This window comes from Merops nubicus, unplaced genomic scaffold (genome assembly GCF_000691845.1).
Source record: "Merops nubicus isolate BGI_N331 unplaced genomic scaffold, ASM69184v1 scaffold1227, whole genome shotgun sequence".
NCBI lineage: Eukaryota > Metazoa > Chordata > Aves > Coraciiformes > Meropidae > Merops > Merops nubicus.
The window spans coordinates 48807-68268 of record NW_008620755.1 but is presented as its reverse complement, the minus strand read 5'-3'; the positions used below and the strand labels follow the sequence as shown (position 1 = coordinate 68268).

Genomic DNA, 19462 nt, shown 5'->3' with positions numbered 1-19462 from the left:
CCTCAGAGTTGGCAGATCTTTCAGAAAACCCTAACTGGGAATTGTTTGTTCCTTCTCCTCACGCTCTCCACTCCCAAGTCTGCTTCCACCTAAGGTTGTTTTGAAAGCTGCAGTTCTGTCAGTATCAAAGAAGCAGTAATTTCTAGCTGAGAAGTTCATTGATACACAGAGCTCCTGCTCACCCTACCAGTACACTCACAAGCACTCAGCAGGTTGGATACTCAGATACAGGAGGTGGCCAGGAGGGATTGGGGAGTAGCCTGACAAAACTGCATTTCAGACTCTGCTGTTTGACTGAGCTTTTTGAAGCCATCATCCTATGCCACTTCTGTCAACGTCCCTGCTGCTGCCTGCACAGCGAGGGCTGCAATGGAAATCTGCCTCTTCACTTCTTCCCAGGCTTCATGCTTATCTGCTTTGCTTTCAATATCAAACATGGCATCATAGAGCCCTGGGAAGGACTCTCCAGCATACTTGTTGTGACTGCTTGGAGCAAAGATGACGTGCCTGTGAGGAAAGAAAATAATGTAAGTATACTAAATAAGAGTAACCACTAACAATGTGTGTGTTCATTGTAGGGAATCTCAGGTGTGTGACACAAAGCAGCTATGAATCCTATGAAGTTCAGAACTTACTAAACACACAGGAAATCTTGCTGGTCCTGTCTTTAAAAAGGACAGGAGGAAGTAGCCGCAGGGGCAAAATCCATGGGAAAAGGCATAGATTTAGGAGAGGTAGTCTTCTCCTTGGAAAGAGATGACACATTTGTGTAATTAGGAAGGAAAACATGTTAATTTGTTTGAAAATGGGAACTCAACAAACCTGTTGAGCTAGTGTGGCAGTCTGGAACAGGGAATAAAACTAGTTACGGGTGTGCAATGAGAAGTGGAACAGAAACCTCAAGAAATAACTAAGCAGCTAAATGATGGTCAGCAGATCTGGGAAAGGAATGTAAAAAGGGTTGAGAGAAGTTCTGTGGGAGAATTCTTGAGAAGGGCATGAATTCTTGAGAGAAGTGATCATATGGGAACAGACCTGCACAAAAATGTCTTTTTCTTTTTTCTTTTTTTTTTTTCCTCCTTAAATAATGAATAGTTGTAGATCTGCTTTAAAATTGATTTGGTTCATAAGAAGTATCAAAGCATATTTGTAGCATGTGAAAGAGTTCTCCAAAATCAAAATAAACACTAAAACTACATTAATAAATGCAAGCAAAAAAAAAAAAAAAAAATCCAGACACTTCTAAATGATACCTAACACCCAACAAGGAGAACAGTAGAAAACAACCATTTCATTCTTCTAGAAGTGTGAATGGCAGTGCCTTGGGCAGCTGGTCAAGAAAGCTGTTGCTTCACCTGTAAAACCTCCTTCCTGGTAAGCCAAGAGGATCAATGAAAGCTCTTTCTAGAAACATCAGCTGATCGTTCATGATTCGCACTGCGACCGGACTAGAGAAAATGGAGACAGAGACATTTCACACAATGAGGAAACCTGGCTTACCAGTTTCATTCAAACAATTTTCCTCTTCTTTGGACAGATTAAAAAAAATACAAATATGGCCTACAGTTTGCAAAAAGATGAGGTTTTGCAACTGGAAATATTAATACATGTTATGTTAATGCATTGGTATTTCTGTGTTAGAAAACAGCTACAAGATTTCACACTATGGAAAATAAATGGAGTCTTTATGAGGGTGTCAGGTACTTGCTTAGTATGAAATGGCACTAGAAAAATCCTGCTTGACAGAGGGGAGAGGAAGGCTGAGATTTAGGTCAAGCTGAAGATAGCTAGATTTTGGTGTCTGCCCATAAGCCAAGTGTTGCCCCTAAGGCAAGTGTCCTGCTTTCATCTATACAGTAACATAGCAAGGATGGAATTCAGTTCCCTAAACAGACCTATCTGGTACTATGCTAAGTGCTTAGGAGGACCTGGCCTCCAGCCACTGCTCTCAGAGGGCACAGGAGTCCCATAGGGCCCTCAGTTTTGCAAGCATATGGATATCTTAGATACTCTGAAGTATCATCCTGTCTACCTGGCGTGTGCTGAAAGTGGAAATTCTGGCACCACCTATGACACTCAAGCATAGGTGTCTTCCTACCTTTCCATGTGTTCAAATGATTTTAATGACAAGCTAATGCCAGTAACAAGCTCTACAGCTGATACTATTCATCACAGGAAGCAGAATTCATCTTAGCAGATATTGCCCATCTCAGAGTTCAAGCTCTGTATTCTACACTAATCAGAGAGACTCCTTATGTAGTCACTGGAAAGAATGAACTTCCACCCTGGGGGGTGTGTGTGTGTATATATATATATATAAATATTTTCTTTTCAAACTTACTCTTTCTTGTCAACTTGTTCAAGTCTCCTGTGGAAGTCAGCAGCAGCCTTTGAGAAGTTTACCACAGCAGAAAAAAGAGGATCTAGAAAAGGAAGGACTTTGTGAACAACTTCAGAGTATCTACTGAGCCCAGTGTACCTTTCAGTTGCCCAGTGGGAGAAAACTACATTTGTTTTTCTGATATAATTGCATTAATTTTGTTGTCTTTCCATAATTTATTAGTTTCCCCAGAACAGACTTCAAAGAGATGCACTACTAGCAGTAATAGACAAACACCTTGTGTAACGAGGCCAACAATAAAGCAGAATGCTTGATAGAGCTTTCACATCTTCCCGCTGCCTGTGGAGGAAAAGACTGGCTGGCATTGCAAACGAAGAGCTCTGCAGTTTCCTTTTTAACAAAGGGATGCACTGCAGCGTTTAGGTATAAAAAGCCCGGCTTACATCAAAAACACCAGCTCCTCCAGCAGGCCGTGGAAGGACAGCAGGATTTCCCTTTCAGAACATTATGTCCTATTCATATTCTAGCAGAGGAGTGTGACACGTACACTGAACAGTCTTAGGTGAGGCATAAAAGGCACGACTGTAGTCGAACACAGTGACAGACAAGGCAGATGAAAGTCGCCAGGCCCTGTGCTCGCTCCAGCCAGGCACTGCAGTGACAGCACAGGAGGTGCCTGTGCCACGACCTGCCTGCCACCCCACTGTGCTGCTTCTCCTGCCCCAGCCTTTTCCCTCTTCTGCCTGACTATGTGCAGGCAGGCTGGTGATAAGTCAGCTGCTTTTTCCTGCCTTTGTCCCCAGCAGCACGTCCAAGCCATGCAGGACATCTTAGGGCCAGAAGCAGCAGGCCTGGCTTTTAATGACAACATCAGCTGTGATGGTTTTCCTCTGGAAGAGTCTATTTAGTACAGACCTAGGAAAAGTATCAATGTATACAGCTAAACTTTGTAGAATAAGTAACAGGTGGATGCTATGAAGAGAACAACTCCTGGCCTTATCCAAAGTCAACTCAATTACAAAGAAGGAAGGTTTAAATCCTGTACATTCTGCCCACAATTTTCAGAAAACTTTAGATAAACCAGAGTATCCTCTCTTTGATCATACAAGAATATGGGGCATACGATTAGGTCATCTCCTAAATCCAGTCCTCTGTTGGCAACTATGGCCCTACACTCTTTATAAACTTAGGACACTATTTTAGTGTGATAGGTTTTCTGTAGATAGATTTATCACACCATTTAGTGTTCTGAGGACTGCTATTAAGAGCCGTTCTGCAGTGTCATTTGCTCTTCTATTTCTAGCAAATGTGTTTATTCATCACAAGCCTACACTTGCTTGATCTGGTATTAATATTTTTCTTAAGTTTACATAATGAGAGGCACAGATTTTATGTATGCAAGCTGTTTACAGACTGCAGTAGAGAGAGACCCATGTCACCGTGTGAGGGTGAGAGTTTGTGCTTGTCCACAACTGTGGCAATAGTTGTTAAGTTTGACAGAGGACAGAACTCTGCCCTGCTGATGCCATGACTATATCCTGGCAACAGCTTATATTTCAGAATAAGTAGCAGGGGATTTAAGAAAGATCACTTGAAAATACGTGAGAGAATTTGTGCTCATGTTCACTTGCTATTCAGCTGAAATGTGAATCTATAGGCAAATAAAAACCTTAATATATTATTTTGATGGACAATTACATGATTTATCCAGGCTTAATTAACCATTTTTTGACATTCAGTGTTGTCAATAGGTAATTCTATGACAATACTGAGTGAAAATAATACTAATTTTCACAGTATTATAAAACCTGTGCATATATTTTGATGTACTCTGGTGCAGTAGAATAAACAAAAAATAAAATTTACTGTTTTATTCAACAGATAATTTAAAACTGATCGGACATCAGAGATAAGACTGAAAAACAAGCCTTGCAAAAAGGTGGTCAAAATGGTACATCTATAAAGTTATTAAGGAGAGGGATAAGTGATATCTGGGGCAAAAAGTAGCTAAGGAAAAAGAAATTCCTCCTAGAATCTAGGAGCAAAAATACATGCATCAGACAGAAGGCAGGGCAACTTCTGATCTGAAATAGGAAACTCAAGCAATGAAAATAAATGAATTAACATAAATTTTGGTAGATATTCTACTATTGCAAAAAGAAATCCCAGATTTGATGTTCCCTTATATGATATACTGCAGTAAACACAAGAACGTACTGAAATAAATCCTAGTGTTATGCAAAATCTCTGACCAGATGATATACTGCACAAGGCCTCCTCTGTCTCAAGTGGCCTTTTCACAAAAAAAAAGGGGTCTTTTCAAATCAGTCAAGAATTCTTCACCTAAACCATTATATGAAGTTTGAAATGTAATTTTTAATTTTCCCCACACAACCCAAAAAAGTACTACATCCCCAAAAAGCCAGTTTGTGTCTCTAAACCATGGGTCTACCAGATAGCAAGTGAATTAGGTTGACTGAAAATTCTCCTTGGTACAGAAACACAAGGAGTGAATGTGAATGAGGCAAGAAGGAAAAAGAAAGGAGAGAGAGAGGGAATTACAGTGGAAGCTAACCTAGCCTGGGATCCAGAGCACTCTGCTGCTGCAGAAGAGTTAGAGAAGTGCTTCTGTAGCCAAAAAGTGGTGGCAGGGCACTGAGACAGATGGTAAGCAAGTTTCCCAGGGTCAGATGAAGTCTTTGGCTAAGGAGGAATAGGCACCTGTGTTTCTCAAGTTCTTGGCAGTTGACATAAACATTTAACTTGTCTTCTTTTTTAATCAAGAAAGTGAGAAGCAGACTGATACAACTCTTTGGTGTGTATTTGAGGGCCTTGCCTCTACATGAACACTTTAATAGTGCCCATAATTAATAATACGAATGAAATTTGCTATAAACCTCTCATCTAGACAATAATGTGTTAAACCTGTGTTATGTTTAGGAAAAAAAAAAAGTCTCTGGATTGTGATGGGAGAATTGAAACAGGAAAGTAAGGAAATCAGTTCCAGAGCTACAACAGATATAACATGTCTCTGCATGATTCTAATTAAGGCACTTAAGAAACAGACTTGTGGCTACTACTCACCAAATGATACCTTGTACAGTTTCAGCTGCTCTTCATGTTTCTTGGCCAATTTATAAATACTATTGCTATATCCTTTTAAGGTTTCTCCATAATCTCTGCAGTCGAATGGAATGACCTGGGAATCTGCCAGTTCATAAACTAGCTTGCCTCGTAGCTGGGCAATTGTTAGCTGTTTCTTGAAGGTGGGGTCATAAAATTTGTCCACTAACTCAAAGGTCTCATATACAGTGTGATAAACAGGATAATTGCTGAATTTGTCTGCTTTCTGAAAAAAAGCAAGCACATTTGTCAGTGCCCTGTATTCTGACTGTGGTTAAGGGATGTATCGATCGCTTCACGACTGTGATGGTTTGCACAGTTTCCAAATCAAAAAAGCTATTTGCTACAAATCAGAGTTTACTATCCTTCCATTTTTGTGTGTTCATTTTAAGAAACTAAAACATCCCGAATCCATGGACTGTTGCACAAAATGAAGTGAGCAGGCTTCTTTCTGTCTGTCTACACATACCTGCCTTCAGTTCCACTGTACAGAGGTTGTCTTCACTAAAAGTGAAAACAGTTTGGGGTTTTAGGTAGCTGAAGTTCTTGATCATGGCCCCTTTTAACTTATATATCTATTTCTGAATACAATCAAGAAAGATCTATATATTAATAGGCCTGTTAATAGTGTGGTGGAATGAAGTCCACAACTCCAATCAGATTCTATAGATACCTGTCTGTGAACTTGACAGCCTACAGAACACACGCATCACTGTAACTGTTTTATTCTGCAAACATTTAGGTTTCTGGCAAAATTAAGAAACAGCACTGAAATACAAACTAATCAAATGTTCTTTGAAACTTTTTTATTAATCATGAATAAATGCCTTTAAAAAATGACTGCTCAGCACCATCCCATTTGTTGAAGCCACCTGGAAGACTTACCCTGTTCTTGGTATATCGGACTCTGCCTGATGCAATTCCCAGTCGCTGAAAGTAAGCTTCAAAATCACTGCCTGACCCCAGTTTATTTATTCTACACGGAGAAAAGACAACATCTTAGTGAGACCACTTACTGTGGAGTATGGCAGTAATTTATGCAAGAAATTATGCAGGTTTTTTGAAGAAATGGAGGTCAGTTCTTCTGGAGGGCACACAGGGACATTAGTAAGATCAGAGGCTACATGAGTGGCAAGCTTAATCACTCTAACTGACTTTACTCCACCACACTAATTCAGATTCCAATATTGCTAGAAAGATCTTTTAAAGGTAGGAATCCCAATTATAACACTGATCGCATTAAGAAACAAACCAACCAACCACACACATTATGTATGAGCCATAAAATTGCATCAGACGTGTCTCTGAAGTCTTAAAACATTAATCTATTTCCAAACTAATATGAATTGGGCAGCAATATATGTAAAGACAGATGTGTTTATATGCTTAGCATATTCCGCTAGAATCAGACCGATAAATAATTTCCACTGAAGAAAACAGTCAGCATTTGTTACTTACAAGTGAATATTGCCATCTACTGGGTAGGTGTGGTAAGGCAGAAGAAAAAAATCAAGACTGATGTCATATTCTACGTATTTTCAAATATTTGTTTAAGTTTTATATTAAGTTTATATGTCTAGCCTGGTGAATAATCAGTGTTTCTAAAAAAAAAAAAAAAAAGTTTCATCTGCTCCAGATGAGTTTCTTCTTTTAGTATAAACTTCTCCAAGGAACTATCTGTATCAACTGAGAAAGATCAAATCTGGTGGCTTTTTCAGAAGGAAGAAATTTCAGTGAGTGGTCATAAATGCAGAACCTTTTGGTAAGAGTCACACAAAAGGGCAGTTTTATTTACCTTACATGAGTAATGCCTCATTGTGAATGAGATTTAGTCCCACCAGTCACAGGCTCAAAGAGAGTTTTTGAGTTTTAATACCTTCAAGTATGAAGTTTTAACAGCCTCAGATATAGATTTGTAATGTATTGCATTTAAATCCACTGTATAAACAAAGAATAAGTATCACATGAGATTTTTAATTACTGCTGTAGGCAGCTGCTTTGTAATGAGCGTTTGCTTATCCTAACAGTTCTGATATTATCTAGTCTAGTAGGGTGACTATGTTTTTTTTTCTCTTTCCCCACCCTGCTCATTTTTGATTGCTTTTCCAAATTGCTTTTCTACTGATAAAAAACTTTGAAAAGGGTGAAGTTTGATTTTACAACAGGCATAGAAGTCACCATCATTAAAAAAAGAGGCAATAAAATTTTATTTTATTTTACTTTAAAAGATATTGCTAGAGAATCATCTTGTACTAAAAGGTTTTGTATTGCTGCCATTAACAGCACATCTTGAAAAATTCTGGAGAGCAGCCACGCTACAATATGATGAAAATATTGGGAAAGAAAAAAAACAGATTGAGAGCTTACCTGGGATAGGTATTATTTTCAGTTGCAGGATCTTTCTCAAGCCAGCTTTCATAAAGAGACTTATTTTCATAACCTTCATCAGGGCTTGAAATCTAGAGAGGAAAATATTACAATCTCATTGGAAGTACCTCTAACTCAATTTCTTATCAGAGGAGACCTTTACAGCTATTTCCATCATTCTGAATCAAGAGGACTGCTGCAGGGAAGTACACAGACACTGTTTACACTTGTTACACACACTTACGGATCTCAGCCATGAAAAGCATCTCATAGGCACTTGGAATCAACCACAGACAGCGGAGGAGAGCAGGTTAAAAGCTCAAGGACACTAGCTGGAGCTCATCCACTTGTGGGGAAAGTGGATGGGGGATTTCTAGGACATCTTACCACTATACAGCACTGTGTGTGCATACACAAGAGCATATATAATACCGTGGAGTTTCTCCAGCAGCCGGGATGTCTCAGCTGCTTTCCTTTCAGCAGGCAAGGGGACACAAAAGCCCCAGCTCTGCAGGGGTTTCCCCGCACAGCAGCAACTTTCTCTCAACAGGCTGAGCCTGAAATTTGAGTGTTTTTTCTATAGGAAATGTACAAAAGAATTGTGCTAGAAGGAAGGATCAGAACCAGTCACTATAGTACAGCAATGCCAAGGGGACTCAAGCAAGACTTGAGAAACATTGTGCAAGACACTCTATATACAAATGTATATCCCACCCTTACCTCAAAAAAAATAAAAAAAAACATGTAAAGAGGATAAAAAAGTTAAATACTAGTACAGTCATCACACAGCTACAAAAACTATGAAAGAATATAAAATTAGTTGACCAAAGCTCCTAGAAAATCTATGGCAGAGATAAAAATAAAGCAAGACTGGTCTCCATCTACACTCAAACAATCTTTAATATATATAATCCTTTAAATGTAAGATCGGTTATGATGTGCAGAGGACTGTTGTTTTTTTTTTCTCCAAAACAGAAAACATAAATGTTCATGACTAGATACATTGTCTCACAGTGTTGTCAGGACTGTAAAATTCACAGACTCCAAACTGAAAATCTAAAGTGTTCTGACCTCTGAGATTATGTCAGCAGCTAGCAGAAAAATAACAACTTTGTGATGCAACTGCTTCACTGCTGTCATTTTGAGGGCACTTTGGTCAAGTTCTAGGGCAAAATTGAAAACAGCACATTAATAAGAGGAAGGTGAACTTGGACATATGGGAGTAAAAGTACTCTATGCTCTTGCAGAGATATTATTCTGACAGCTCTGGTCATGCAAAATCCATTGGCCAACTTTTTCATACAGCACTGAGAGCCTAATAAAACACACTATTTATTTGCCCTGTCATAGATCCAAATCTAGAACCAGCATAAGCTTACTGACATAAAAAAGGAAAAAGGAAAGGAAAAAGTAAAAGAAAGGAAAAATAGGATAGATAAACCACTCCAGATTCAAATCATGGCATTTCCAGTGTTAAAAGTAAGCATTTGAAAATCACTCAGGATGAATGCATCTAGTGGAGTGGGAGAGTAATAGCTGGAGTAGCAGTCATCGTACCAAGTGCCATTAAAGAGAGGATTTTTACACTGGACCAAGTCACCTGAGTTCCCTTAATATCAGGGAGAAAAAACAATTTGAAAGTTCTGTAAATACAAGATAGATAACCACACTTGGTCAAGTGAATCTCATCCTAAAGGTACCTATTTCTAACCATTGCCTTTAATGGGAGCCTATGTTGCTTAGGTCAGACAGAGCTGTCTTCTGTTAATTGATATGAATCCAGATCTGAAGATAGTAACAATGACTTGTCACATTCTGTCTGGAGAAGAGGCTCACAGGAGACCTTATCACTCTCTACAAATACCTGAAAGGAGGTTGGAGTGGTGCTGGTGTTGGTCTCTTCTCCCAGGCTACTAGCAATAGGACTAAAGGAAATGAACTTAAGTTGCACCAGGGGAGGTTTAGATGGGATATTAGGAAGAATTTAGTTGCTGAAATGGTACCAAGGCACTGGAATGGGCTGCCCAGGGAGGTGGTGGAGACACCAGCCCTGGAGGTGTTCAAAAAACGAGTAGATGTGGCACTTGGGGACATGGCTTAATGGCCATGATAGTGTTGGGTGATGGTTGGACTTGATGATCTTAGACATCTTTTCCAACCTTAATGATTCTATGACTTATGCTAGGTGCCTGATTTGGTTAACTCCTCATACCACCAACGAAGTTTCAAGCTTTAATGGACCACAGTCTTTCAGCCTTACAATAATTCACCCTAAGAGGCAAAAGCAAAGGAGACATGATTAGACCCCTTGTAATCATGCAAATCCATATATCTCACCTGTTACAAAATCTGCTCAATATTTCAGCATTTGCTACACTATTCCAGGGACTCAGTGAGACATGAAAGAGAGTCAGAGGGAACAGAGAGAGAAAACAGCGGCTAGCCAACGTGAAAATGAAAAGATAAACTTTTGCACACAAAATGGAAATTTAAAATGCAATTTACTTCCTTGAATGCTTTTCATTTTAGAGAACTGATCTTGCTCAAGTGTTTTATTATCTTGTTTTTATTATTATTATTTTTTAGTATACATTGCAAATTTTATTCCACATATGTCAGTGACATTTCAACCTTTCTAAGGATTACAGAGAAACTGTGAGCCTGGACTGTACGTCACTGATGGGATGCTTTGCTATGGATTTTGATGGGACCAAGATTCTTCCAGCAAAGCTGTAAAATAAACCCAATATTATTCAATAATCCAATTTTATTCTATAAACATGAAGTCACAAATAATAGACATGCTGACTTCGTACCTCTTTTGTCAGACTATACACCAGTTTGTAGAGAAGAGGGGTGCAGTCAACTCTTAATGTGTAGTTACCTGAAAATGAAATAAAGACACGGGAATTTTCCCTTCACATACCAGTGGCATTATCTTCTTAATGAATTAAACCCTGCAGTCCTTTCTTAGACAAACTTCCTAACTCCCAGGCAAGAATTTAGATCTTGCATCAAAATATAAGCAGAAACAGGCTACTTAGTCACATCGTATAAGCTACTGCTACTACACAACAATGATGTACTGGCTATAGTTCCCACACAGCAATGTAATTAAGCCTTCCCATTGTTCTAAAATATGCCTCACTATCCCTCATTAGCTACAAGCCCTTGTCACTAATATGCTTCCCAAAACAGAAGACAATTTTTGTAGGATGCTAAGAATAAAGTTAGCATATTCAGGAACTGTGAAGGAGGAAAGACATTCCCTGCAAGATGTTTTAAGTCTTTCAATGCAGCTGCTTCTTCTCTTATCATAAAGAAACTTCTTAAATGTTTTTGCAGACTGTGTCTGAAAGATACGTCATCTTCTCACTAAGAGACTTGCGAGACATTTGGCATTTTACATTTCAGAACTAAATCTCACCCAAATAAGAGGCAACAAAGATGCAGAGTAATGTATTCATCTAGTGTCTCTTAAATCTCCTCTTTTGCCACCATGCTGTGGCTTCTTCACTTTACACCCATGAGGTTTCCACACTGTCTATGGGCTACGTTGAGGTAGATAAGTACCTCATACTAAAGCTGTCAGTTACAGCAGCAAAAGCCCCATCAAAAAGAAACTATTGCCACATCTGAGGCAGACAGGACCATAAAGAAGACTCCTCTACAGACTACAGTCACTGGACAGCAGCTGGGCAAACACCTCTGCCCTCCAACACAGACAGGAATGAAGAGGGGAAGAGGAAGGAGAAGTCTGGGGCATAATAAAACATAAGGTCTCAGGTAACACAGTTACTAGGTTTTGATATTACTTTGGACCTTTGGGTCATACTTTGCACAGTGTGCAATGTCAGAAGAGGACTAGACTGATGATTCCAGAAAACCCTATGATGGAAATAAATACTAGATATTGTTAATGATGTTTCCAAAGAGAGTAAGTCACAAAAATGGCCAAAGGGATGACCACTATACTTCTTTTCATTGCTAAAGGACAATGAATAGAAATAATTTGCTGTCCAAAACATGGCATAAGAAGTGCTGTGGAGAATGTATGATGATATGCAAAATAACTGGCTGAGTATATGGATGGTATGGCTCTACAGGGGATTTTAATGCTCAGTCAGGTGAAAGATGTCCAAGATACTTGAAACAGTACACTGAATATAGTGTTCTCCTCATTACATATTTCTTTTCCAGTGGTTTTACTTTCACATTTTCTTCAATGCATAAAGCAAGAGACATGTTTGAATAATCAAGATTTAGAAGAAAATTGTTAAGGCAGCAGTATGTTGGCTGCAAACCAGCTAAAAAAAAAAAAGTGTTACAATCCATGCTGAGAATATGAAGCAGTTGTAAAGCTATTCTTTCATTCGTGAGATCTTCTAGGCGAGAAATTCCACTCTACTTTTTACACAGCATGTAGGCTGCATAATTGAAGTAAGAGCTCAAACCCACCCCATACCCAGCTCCAACTGAGCATTTAGAAACTGAGTTTGGCTTTTCTTCCTTCCCAGTCCTTTAGAGACAGATGAAATTTTCAGCTGAGAGGAATAAAGAGAGTTCTAAAATATGGCTGTTGATACCTATTTTATTCACACACAGTAAGCCCAAATAAGTTGGGTTTAAGATGGGAAGAGCAATGCCCTGGATAACTGAGGTTATGATGCAGGGCAGCTTCATAAGACTCTACTGATTATTATTTCAGCACAGACAACAGTGAGTGAAGTCTTTCTGTAATAAAGCTCAGTGTAATTTAAGAAGGATTTTGTGATTCAGGTCATAGTGTTAGGCCCAAAATTCAAAGTCCAGTTTCTAAGCAGCATTCCTGGATGACAGTTTCTTCTAATAATCTGAAGGGCATAGTAAATCACATAATGGTGCATCAGGTCTTTTGTGAAACACTTTTCAGTGCTTATTTTTCTGGAGGAGACATGCCATAAAACATAAGTGACTCCCTGCACATTGTCCCTGCTCATAGCAATGAACAAAGGTGACCGTGCTGCTCCAAAGCACCAAAATGGGTCCTATATCCACAAAATGTAAGCTTAAGGTCTCAACACAAATTATATTAAGATCATGATAAATTAGTGCCCCAAAATACTATAACTCCATGGGGAAAGGAGCTGGAGTTGCAAGCAGAGCAAGAAGCAGTCTGTCATATCTTAAAATTCTAATTCTGAATTAAAGCCAGTGCGGTTAGGAGAGAGTTTAGCATTCAGACTACTCAGTTTATTAGCAGAAAATACTAAACTCCTCCACAGAAGATGTTCTGGACTCCAGATATGTAGGCTGCAGCTCATGGATGGCACTATTTTCAAGAAGAAAGCAACATGAGAATTTAAGTTTTTCTCTCACCAAAGAGGCTGTGGAGTCTCCTTCTCTGAAGAATTTAAAAAACTACTTGGATGTGATCCTGGGCAACCTGCTCTAGGTGAACCTGCTTTAGCAGGGAAGTTGGGCTAGATGATCTCCAGAGGTCCCTTACAACCACTACCATTCTGTGATAATTGTGTGATATTCTCTCCACTTAATTCTGTATTTGCTACACCTATTTTGAACATCACATTATCTAGCCTATATTTGCCAGCTCTGGATGCAACAAATAACATACAGTGAACTATTAAAATTGACATCTGTGAAGTAAAGTGAGTTTAAAAACAAAAGACACACCTTCTATGGATGAATCTGAGTTGATGTAAGCAACTGCCCGTTCCTGGAGGACTCTGGCATTTTCCTGGGGTTATAAAAGTGTAATTATTACTTTCAATTAATGACATTGAGTCAAAGAGTATGCTAAGTACACTGTTTTTTACAGCATTGCCTGTAAGAACCCAGTCAGGATAAGTAGCACAATGTACCTTGCTAATTATATTAATGTTTAAGGATGGGTCAACTATCTGAAAAGAAAGGCACTCCTGCTTTCTAGGACTTAAATGGGAAAAACAGCCACAAAATGTAGGCCCTGCATGCTGCATCACACAGGAGCAAGACAGAACAGGAAAATTACTGAACAGCACTGTCAATTAAGGTTATACATGTCTTTCAACTCTGCACATGCAGTGCTTTTTGAACATGCAACATGGGACTGTGAGGTCAGCAAGAATTCCTCTACGCTTTTAATTCCTACTTATTCATGTGAGCTCCCAGCACTGAACTCAGCTGTAACACTGATGAACTGAGTATTGCTGTAATTTCTAAACGCAACCAATTTCAAAAATGGGCAAATCAAAGCACTGACATTTTCTATCAAAAATAATTTGACTGTTTTGAGTCAACCAAGCATTGCTCTCATGTTGAATATACACACACACTTGTTTTATTTTTTGCAAACTGGTAATTACGTTTGAAATTTATATTCTAATCAGTAAGTGGCATTTTACAAAGTCTTGGCTTTGTGATAGATATTCTAATTAGGTTAGTAATTGCTATGTGATTCACTCAATTTATAACCCAAGTAATCATTTGTAAGTCATGTGAACTAAAAATTTAATTGGTAATTGATAAGTTCATAATGAATTAATATATTTAAAACAAACAGTAGAGGAGATTCTGCCAAAGAGTTTGGAGGGAGGGAGCCTGTATATACATACATATGCATATATTTGTGCAGAAACAGATTTGCAACATAAAGAAATTCCTTCATTTATGAACAACAGAGATTGTGTGACAAAAGGATCTTGCCACAGTTGGAGTTTTTTTGTTACATAGAAGATGGTGATTATCATGGGTTAATTTTCCCTGAGATTTAGTACATGACAGACTTGGCAGCTGCAGAAAACATGGGCGTAAGCACGTTTTTAGATAAATTGAATCTCATTTAGGTGTAAAAGTGTAGGAATGCACACCACCAGGATAAAGCAAGAAAATAATACTATAAAAACGTTGAGATTCAAATAGGAATTGTGCTCATGACTTTCCAATCTAGTACAGCTGTTGTTTCATGAAATAACAGATGATAGATTAATAGATATTAAAGTATTAAACAAAAAAAATCACACAACAGTAGCAATATGTGAGCAAATAAAAAATAAAATGAATTTGTTCATTAATTTGTCAATGATTATTTAAGTGTCACTGTTTCATATTCTTTGTACTTAAAACAATCATGTGCTTTTTCTTGATAGCAAGTAAATATGCACAGATATGTAAACAAAGAAATTACAAATAAAGTTTTATATACATTAAACTTTGTAAACCTGTGAACTATAGGTGGGATGAAACTTTAATGCCAACTCTCTAAAACCTCTCAGTAAATTATTTTTAAAAATAACTTATGCTTTCTTCATCTAATGTCCCACAAACAAAAAGTGAGATGCTTAAAGTCTATTGCAGCTGGAAGTCAGTGTATGGCGAAAGAATCCAAAGGAACAGAAAACTCAAGAGGTGTTAATGGAAGAACTGAGACAGCAATGTGTGAGTGCAGCCCAAAAAGCCAATCGTATCCTGGGCTCCATCAAAAGAAATATGGCCAGCAGGTCAAGGGAGATGATTCTCCCCCTCTGTTCTGCTCCCCTGAGACCTCACCTGGAGTACTGTGTCCAGCTCTGGAGACCCCAAAACAAGAGGGGCATAGACCTGTTAGATTTGGTTTAGAGTAGGGCCACAAAGGTGGTCAGAGGGCTGGAACACCTCTCCTGCAAAGACAGGCTGAGAATTGGGGTTGTTCAGCCTGGAGAAGAGAAGGCTCCAGGGAGACCTCATTGCAGCCTTCCAGTATCTGAAGGGGGCCTACAGGAAAGCTGGGCAGGGACTTTTTATGAGGGCTTGTAGTGATAGGACAAGGGGTAATGGCTTCAAACTGGAAGACAGGAGATTTAGATGAGAAATTAGGAAGAAATTTTTCACTATGAGGGTGGTGAGTCACTGGAACAGGTTGCCTGAGGAGGCCGTAGAGGCCCCAACATGTGGATGTGTTCAAGACTAGGTTGGATGGGGCTTTGAGCAACCTGATCTAGTGGAAGATGTCTCTGCCCATGGCAGGGGGTTTGGAACTAGATGATCTGTAAGATTCTTTCCAACTCAAACAGTTCTATGATTCTATGAAAATTATGCTTATACATAATCCAAAAAAGTTTGCTAAAAGCATTAAAAAATGTGAACTTGAGAATTTTGATCCACAGTCTTTGTTTCTTTATGTATTATATCTGATTTTATCAAGTTGGGAAGACAAACTTCTTTCTGAAGTCTCATGAAATGCGGATACTTTAATCTTAGCATTGAATCATAGTTCAGGAAAGCAAGAAACTGTTTGCAAGTGAAAAACTGAAGAAAAGCATCATGTGGGGTTTGGAACTAGATGATCTGTAAGGTCCCTTCCAATTCAAACTATTCTATGAATGACAGAATCCCCTTGGTGTTTGGGACTGTATTTCTGCTTTTGTTCCCTTCTCTGACAGGTGCCATTTTGCTGTTTAATTTTGTGGTTTACTGAAACAGATACCAATAAACTAAAACAAAAAGATTAAAGTATTTTATTGTATAGATTTTGAAAACTCTATCCACATATCTAAATATAAACTTGTAAATAAAATTCCAACAGAACAAGACAATATATTTCTGTTAAAGCTTTCAGTACTAGTAAATTGATATAGTTCAGCAGAAATCTGTTTCATCAGACAATTCTCTGCTTGCTGTATTTCTAATTTGTATTTTACAGGCAAAGCAATGAAAGCTTTTGTAAGACCTGTATTTTTCACTTGGGCTGAAAAGTCCACCTATGGGGTTAAGAACTGGACACGCCCAGCAGTGAAAGGAAGAGGAAAAACATTTAGAAACACACTTCTGAATTTCCCAGTGTGCTTCTGTCAGGAATACAAAGATCCCAGTACAGAATTAATCAATGTCCTGCCCCTGAGACTCTACAGTACTAAAAGTTCCTTAGGAATTTGGAACTATTCACTCACAGATTACCTACCCTTCCATTTGCCCAGGAGGATTAATTTCCACAAAAAAGGCTTGGTGTGCTTATGGATCACAGCTACATGATCTGGACTTTAGTTTATAGAAACCACAGAATTTCTCCAGTAGAAAGTTAGAAAATAAACCAATATAGGTTATATAAAATGCTATCATTCTGTTAAATGAAGAATTAGATTTCCACATAGAGACTACTGAGGGCCATTAGCTTTGAATCAAAGTCGATTTTTAAATCTTAGAAGAGTTAGGTTACTTGTGCTGTAAGAAGTTAGGGAGGTAATTTGTATAAATATATAAGGGCCTCACAGCACCTGAAGGAGTCTGTTGTGCTTCAGTATTACCTTGAAGCTGTTGATTACAATTTAGAAATAGATGACCCTGGATACTGCAGCTGCCAGCAACAGACTTTCAAGCTTTGACTTCTTTACAATATTTTGAATTTACCTCAGCCCATTCTGTGGAACCCAATAATCCAAATTCTTCTGCATCCCAGCTAGCAAAAATAATAGTTCGCTTTGGTCTCCAACCTGCAATCACATAGTTAAACTTGAAAATTCAACTTAAAGTTAGAAAGTTTATTGAAAGATCATTGCAGTTAATTGAAATAACTTTTAAAATAGCACTTAATAGATATAGCAGTGAAAAAAACTCCTCTCTAAACTCCTTAGAGGAGCATATTATTGCAGAGGCATTTTTTTCTTAATGCAATATTTTCATTCCAGACAACTATGAGTGTACTATGACACTGATGAGATACATGAGGGGATAAATTCAGCCAACTAAGATGCAATGGTACATATGCATCTCTTCAACAAATTTGCATCTTTCATAATGAGAAATAGAACTTTCTGAGGAGGTGAAAAGTTAAATCAACGCAATGGCTTATGGGAATATTCAGCACAGTTCTTCAAAGCTGCTATTTTCCATACCCATCATTTTACATCTATAATAACTAAGTTACCTTCCATCTTCATTCTACCAAAACTCCGTACAACCTCTTGCAGAAGAGCTGCACCAGTAGTTGGATCGATACCACCGAATACCCAAGAGTCTCTGTGACCTCCTAAAATAATGTATCTATCTAGAAACAGACAATATCAATCCTTAATTAACAATGCATTTACATTACTTGTATTTCCTTTGACTGCATCCCCACTTCAGGTTAATACCAGTGCTAGAAATTTATTTTTTAAGGTAATCTGCAATCATTCTCTGGCCCTACTGAGGTGTATAAATGAAAACAACAGATATATTGTACATATTTTTCCACTTGTATGTCTTTCATGTATGTAACCTGCTACTAGATACCAACAATAGTATGCTGAGGTCCCAAATCGTCGCTAGTTTTCTGTACTTCACATTGTGTTAATTTTTGCAAAGGCAAAATGCATAAATGATGTAAGGGGAAATCTACTGTAAAATGACAAATGTTATGAAAGAAATCTCTAACATCTATCGTTCTAGCATTCCCATTCAAATATATTCTTGGGGATGCCAATGAAAAACAGTATGATGGGAGGAACAGGACAACTGTTAAGGGTTTCTCAGATTCTATATTATCTAGCTATCTAAAAAAATAATATTCTTGCAACCTGCGAACAATTTCACCAAACACAAAATAAAAAAGGAATTAAAATCATCAAGTGCCCGATGTTCACCTGGTTCCACAGCTCCTCTGAGGATGCCAATGACGTTGTAAATTCGTGTTATTTTATTGTTTGTATGGACATGCATTCTGACTTTTCTGAAATGAAAAGCAGTATGGAGTAAAGCATTTCTGACTGAGAGGGTCAGAAATTAGCATAAATAACTTGTCAGAAAGCTTGTGCTTCTGCTCCACTTTGTGTGTTCAGAGTTGATCTAAGCTGTTATGCTGAATCAGTGTCCCATTTTTTATTTCAGGTTAACCTGCTGACAGAAAGATGCTTTAGAAACAACCCTATGAAGTGGCCCAATCAATAACCTTTCAAACATTTCCAGAATTTATTGAATTGTTATTTATGGGTGTCAACCAGACAATTGCATATTAGAGGAGTAAAATGAAAAGCACATACAGTAATTAAAAATAGATTTAGATTTTGACTAAATTATAATTGTGGATATACGTATTTCTATAATGAATACAAATACTAGAAGCTTTGGGTTTCTAGTCCAATTCTAGTATAATTCCCAGTAAAATCTGCTTGTGAAATTTTATATAAAGGAAGAAAATAAAATATTAGAAGAACCAAAAATAATGTAGCATTCAGCCCTTCCTAACCTGCAGAAGGAACAAAACATCAAACAATGCTTTTGTTGTGTGTCTGGCAAAACCCCAGAGCTTCACATTTGAAGTTATCTTTTCAGCAGCAAATCTGCGTAGCTGTCAAAATCAAAACCTACTTCAGGACAGCTACTGGATCTTTGCCCAGAAAATAATTGACACCAGTGCCTTGAGCACGCATACACTTGTACATTTGCCATGTGGAAGTGACTTTCTGCCTAGACTCAAAAGGTTCATTTTGATATGGAGCTACTCTGAGAAAGAAGTTTTTGTAGGATTAGCCCATATTTACAAAACTGTTACCCTATCAAGTAGGAAGATGTTAAAAAGTGCATTCAAAAAATATTTCCCATATACATGTTTTGTGTGTGAATCACACTGTTTCTTTTCTTACTGTCTCACATCAAGACATTCTAAGCAGCATCTTAATTATGTCAAATATGTTTCTT

The 19462-nt window shown here is 38.0% G+C and overlaps 1 protein-coding gene across 1 annotated transcript in view; it reads right to left on the bottom strand.

The window, feature by feature from the left end:
• Nucleotides 1–317: 317 nt before the first annotated feature.
• The window catches only part of LOC103776667 (N-acetylated-alpha-linked acidic dipeptidase 2-like), a 30731-nt gene continuing 11586 nt past the window's right edge, over nucleotides 318–19462 (bottom strand). The window contains exons 9-19 of the mRNA XM_008944185.1: nucleotides 18409–18494; nucleotides 17712–17831; nucleotides 17195–17277; nucleotides 13505–13568; nucleotides 10648–10715; nucleotides 7832–7923; nucleotides 6350–6440; nucleotides 5426–5690; nucleotides 2342–2423; nucleotides 1356–1448; nucleotides 318–507 (exon numbers count right to left, since the gene is read on the bottom strand). Coding sequence (XP_008942433.1) covers nucleotides 318–507; nucleotides 1356–1448; nucleotides 2342–2423; nucleotides 5426–5690; nucleotides 6350–6440; nucleotides 7832–7923; nucleotides 10648–10715; nucleotides 13505–13568; nucleotides 17195–17277; nucleotides 17712–17831; nucleotides 18409–18494 — 1234 coding nt within the window. The remainder of the gene's footprint in view (nucleotides 508–1355; nucleotides 1449–2341; nucleotides 2424–5425; nucleotides 5691–6349; nucleotides 6441–7831; nucleotides 7924–10647; nucleotides 10716–13504; nucleotides 13569–17194; nucleotides 17278–17711; nucleotides 17832–18408; nucleotides 18495–19462) is intronic.